The sequence below is a fragment of the Mixophyes fleayi genome, unplaced genomic scaffold (genome assembly GCF_038048845.1).
Source record: "Mixophyes fleayi isolate aMixFle1 unplaced genomic scaffold, aMixFle1.hap1 Scaffold_2313, whole genome shotgun sequence".
NCBI lineage: Eukaryota > Metazoa > Chordata > Amphibia > Anura > Limnodynastidae > Mixophyes > Mixophyes fleayi.
In genome coordinates, this window is record NW_027446464.1 from 47,501 (window position 1) to 52,508 (window position 5,008).

The 5,008-nt window shown below is 39.1% G+C and overlaps 1 protein-coding gene across 1 annotated transcript in view; it reads right to left on the reverse strand.

The window, feature by feature from the left end:
- Nucleotides 1-2,664, reverse strand: part of LOC142123465 (MFS-type transporter SLC18B1-like) — a 24,403-nt gene extending 21,739 nt beyond the window's left edge. Inside the window, exon 1 of the mRNA XM_075194217.1 lies at nt 2,555-2,664. Coding sequence (XP_075050318.1) covers nt 2,555-2,589 — 35 coding nt within the window. The 5' untranslated portion in view covers nt 2,590-2,664. The remainder of the gene's footprint in view (nt 1-2,554) is intronic.
- Between the last annotated feature and the right edge of the window lie 2,344 nt (nt 2,665-5,008).

The following is a 5,008-nucleotide window of genomic DNA, read 5'->3' on the forward strand; positions in this document are numbered from 1 at the left end:
AAGTACGAAAACATAATCTTTGATAAAATAGTATTTTCCCTTCAGTCCCTTTAGTCTCAATGTGTAAACAAAATGTTTCTAATATTGAGGGGCGGCTTTACCGTAATAATATTTGTTTTGTTGGATTACCTGAGAAAGCGGATGGTACTACCCCAGAGAGCTTCTTAGAAAAATGGTTAATTCAATTATTTGGGAATTTTTTTGTTATGGCCCAATTTGCGCTTGAATGTGCCAACCGCATTTCTTTCTAAGCACCTCTGCCTGGAGCAGCGCCTCATACTTTTATAGTTGAAATTCTGCACTACAGAGATCGTGATATGGTGTTACGGATGTCTCATCTGAAGGGTCCTTTGGAATAGAATATCCAACGGTTTTCCGCATAGCCATATTTTTCAATAGATGTGTCACACGGCGGTCCTTCGGCTTCTATAACCGAGGAACGACACACTCACCCGTCTCTCACGGATTCCATGCTTCGGCTACTGGTGTCCTGTCTCTGCGCATGCGCGGACTCTATCTTCTATGTCCTCTCCATGCTCCCTATTGGATACCCACTCTGGCTCCAAACTTTAAAAGGCATTTCCCCTTCTCAGTGCCTGTTGATCATGTTACCTGCCTGGTATAGATGTTCCGTCTTTCTCCCTGCGTGTTCCATTTGGTCTTCAGTCCATCTGTTTACGCTGGCTAAAGAGCTTACGCTCCACCTATCTCTGCTGTGCCGCTGGCTAAAGAGCTTACGCTCTACCTATTCCCACTGTGCCACTGGTTGAAGAGCTTATGCTCCATTCTTTCATTTTGCCCCTGGCCACAAGAGCTCACGCTTCATCCCTCTCAGCTATATCGCTGACCATAAGAGCTTCCGCTCCATCTCATCCCATGGTACGGCAAGCCCACAGAGCTCACGCTCCTCCATTCCATAACACCATTCTCCACAAGAGCTTACTCTTCACCATTCAGCCAAAACGTTGTCTACAGGGCTTTGCTCCATCCTCTCTGTTGTATCTTGTTTATCTCACTCCGCTCATTCCCCTAAAGGGTCTCGCCTGACACTCTTGGTAAGGGCCGCGACCTGCGGGCGGACACAGCTAAGACCAAACCACCTTGCGGCGGTCCCTGGTGAAAACCGTCCGTTCGTTAGACACCGTGCCTTGCTAGAAGTAGCGCCAAGTTGGGCAAATCAAAGAATCCAATCTACCAAACCGTGACAAGATGTCCAAAAAAGCAGGTCTACATTTATTCCGGTTAAAAGGCATCTTCGAAAACTACAGATCCCTTTTGTCATTGTATTTCCTGCTAGACTGTGTGTGATAGTGGAGAGCCAAACATTCTTTTTTTGATTCTCCACGTGAGGCTACTGTTTGGATTGATCGAATGCTGGTGGGTTTTGATGGACGTTGCTTGATGAGTATCTACTATAATATATTGATACTGAGAATATATATTACATAAAGAAAAGGAAAATATATATTCGAAAACGGTGCACTCGTCTGGAAGATATGTAAATATTTATGTTGAAAATGACTGACATAAAAACGCCACAAAAAAACTAAAATATTCATATTTTGTCTTAATTTGATGATATTCAAGCTTAAAGGCAATTATCAAATTCTGAGGTATGGCGCTATCTCAAATTGAAAAAATCTATGATATCTGATATTGTTTTTTTTCCCTTCTCCTTTTTGTATTCTTTGTTTTATAGAGTGGTATACTTGGTTGTCTGGCACACGTTACCTTCTGCTGGATTTGTAACGCGTAAAGGTGGTGTGGATCTAGTGAATGGACGTGTGCTGGATGGTTAAGTGTCGATAGTTATCATAGTTTAGGGTTAGACTGTAAACATTAGAGGTGTATTTAGTTTGGGTAGAGTATACAGAGTGGGGGTGGGTTTAGTATTAAGATTGTATTATTTTTCTACTTTGGTTTTCATGTCATTGCAAATGTACAGTCTGATTTTTTGCAATTATACTGCTGAATATTCTATATTTGAAATGGGTGATGTTCTCTTTAGACTAGGTACCCGCGGGCTCGGTTGTAAAGGGTGTTATGCTCTGATATTGTTTTTATCTATTATATTAAATGTAAATAAATATATAGTTATGAACTCTTCGCTAACCTGTTTTTCACATATACTTTTTTATTTGAATTTATATTATTTCTGGTCGTTCTGTATTTTTAGGATTAAAACTCTACCTGATCTAATCATGTTGCAGGCAGCTTGGAGAAGAGACAGATATCACAATGTGTAATTCTCTACCAAAATAACTGCACACAGAGCAGCGATGCCTTTCTCTCACAAGAACTACATTTTAAAAAGATACACAGCCAGAAAACTGTAACAGGAATTCACAGAATCCTCTGCAAAAGGTATTTCTGGGTGTCACAATAATAAAACAAAAAACAGTAACTTTTTTTCTGAAAGTAATACCTTTATAACATATATTATTTAAAGATGGCCTTGATTATATTAATTAATGCTACAGTTTAAAAAACTAAAGACAGAGATGGAAAACCTAAAAAATATTATATGTGATCTAGATTATAAACATAATAGTACCTTTCTATGTGAAGTATAGGAACAGGTCCTAACATAAAAAAGCACACTGCGGTTCCTAAATTGCCAAGGATCAGAAACCACTTCCTCAGCTCCTAGATAAGAAAACAAAAAACTCATTAAAAATGTATATTTAGATCTACATTAAGAATATCCAATTCCAACTCTCAAAATGCATTACATAAAATAATTAAACATTTTTACTTTATGACTATTTCATTAGATTGATAATGGGTGGGCTGGATTATCCAATTGGCATAATACTCCCATATCTACAACTACTACTGCTCTTCAGGTGGCAAGTTCCTCATAAACAACTGCACTACCGTATTCAGCTCTATTCACCTTGAGATAGAATCTGACCGGCTCAGCTGGAAAAAATATCTGTGTGTGCCAAGCATGCACATTTCAAATGAAAATTCTTTGCATCTTACAAGTGAGAGGAGAGCACAAGTGTGTGGAGGGGAGGGCATAGGTGTGTGGGTCCAAGCCAAGATCTTGCTCATGATAACCAGGAGGATTGAATGCTGAGAGGTCACTTATATAAGCCAGTAGGAGGAGCATGGGAGACAGTTTCCAGCCTCCTAGTGACTGAGAGGGGTTTCCCAGGGAATTGCAATACGGAGTGTGTTGCCGAGGACGGCAGACAAAATTATGTTTGGGAGGTCAGACTGACAGCTCAAGTTCACTGTCCCTGTCTTAGGTCAGATACATCATTTTCTCTTGACTCAATCTTTTTAATAAATTAAAAGTGCTTTTAATTTGTTTGTAGAACCGGACCATGGACCTGAACTTCAGAGGACTGAGGATTCAAGCAGAGAAAGCGGGGGAAGCACGGGACATCACTTTATTCTCTACGAATTATTTTTATTATGTGCTTCCAAAAATACACTGATGCAGTGTATAGCAAGATGAGCACCCAGTAAACATTGGTGGGCTTAAATAATTATTTGATGTAAAAACATCAAAATCAGGGTTACTTCAGTCATAACTTAAATGGGAAATACTGGAACAGATAAACTTCTATGGGGCAGGGACTTGTCTGTCAAGAGATAGGATTGCTGCTACCAGTAGTGGCAAGCCTCTGCCTGAGTATTTGAACCTCTCCAGAATGCCCTTGACTGGCCTAAATTACAGTATTGCACTGATTGGCTATGCTCCAGTAGCTACTGGGCATCAGTAGTGCTGGACATATTAAACTTTAAGCAACAAAACTTTAAACAATAAGTTACCCTCACAGGACAGCTACAGTAACTGGACAAGCTGAGAGCAGTTTTTATGGATTCTTGATAATTATATGTGCCCAAGAGACCTAAATGTCAACAACATACAGATATAGGGCCAACCACCATATAGTGCCATGTTTGATGCTTACAAGTTTGAGATTATATAATATATATATATATATATATATATATATATATATATATATATATATATATATATATATATATATATATATACAGTCAAGTTCATAAATATTGGGACATAACACAATTCTCATATTTTGGGCTCTATACACCACCAAAATGGATTTGAAATGAAACTAACAAGATGTGCTTTAACTGCAGACTTTAAGCTTTAATTTGAGGGTATTTACATTCAAATCAGGTGAACGGTGTAGGAATTACAATGGTTTCTATATGTGCCTCCCACTTTTTAAGGGACCAAAAGTAATGGGACAATCGACTCAAAAGCTATTTCATGGACATGTGACATTTGGAATCTGTTGCTGTAGACTCTCAATATGGAGATCCAAAGAGCTGTCACTATAAGTGAAGCAAGCCATCATTAGGCTGAAAAATCAAAACAAACCCATCAGACAGATCGCAAAAAAACATTAGGTGTGGCCAAATCAACTGTTTGGAACATTCTTAAAAAGAAAGAATGCATCGGAGAGCTTAGCAACACCAAAAGACCCGGAAGACCACGGAAAACAACTGTGGTGGATGACAGAAGAATCTTTTCCCTGGTGAAGAAAAACCCCTTCACAACAGTTGGCCAAATCAAGAACACTCTCCAGGAAGTAGGTGTATATGTGTCAAAGTCAACAATTAAGAGAAGACTTCACAAGAGAGAATATAGAGGGTTCACCACAAGATGTAAACCATTTGTGAGCCAGAAAAACAGGAAGACCAGATTAGAGTTTGGCAAACAACATCTGAAAAAAGCCATTACAGTTCTGGAACAACATCCCATGGACAGATGAGACAAAGAACAACTTGTACCAGAGTGATGGCAAGAGAAGAGTATGGAGAAGTAAAGGAACTGCTCATGATCAAAAACATACCACCTTATCAGCGAAGCATGGTGGTGGTAGTGTCATGGCATGTATGGCTGCCAATGGAATTGGTTCCCTTGTATTTATTGATGATGTGACTGCTGACAAAAGCATCAGGATGAATTCTGAAGTGTTTTGGTGTAACACTTGTGTAATGTGCAGGGAAATAGATAATA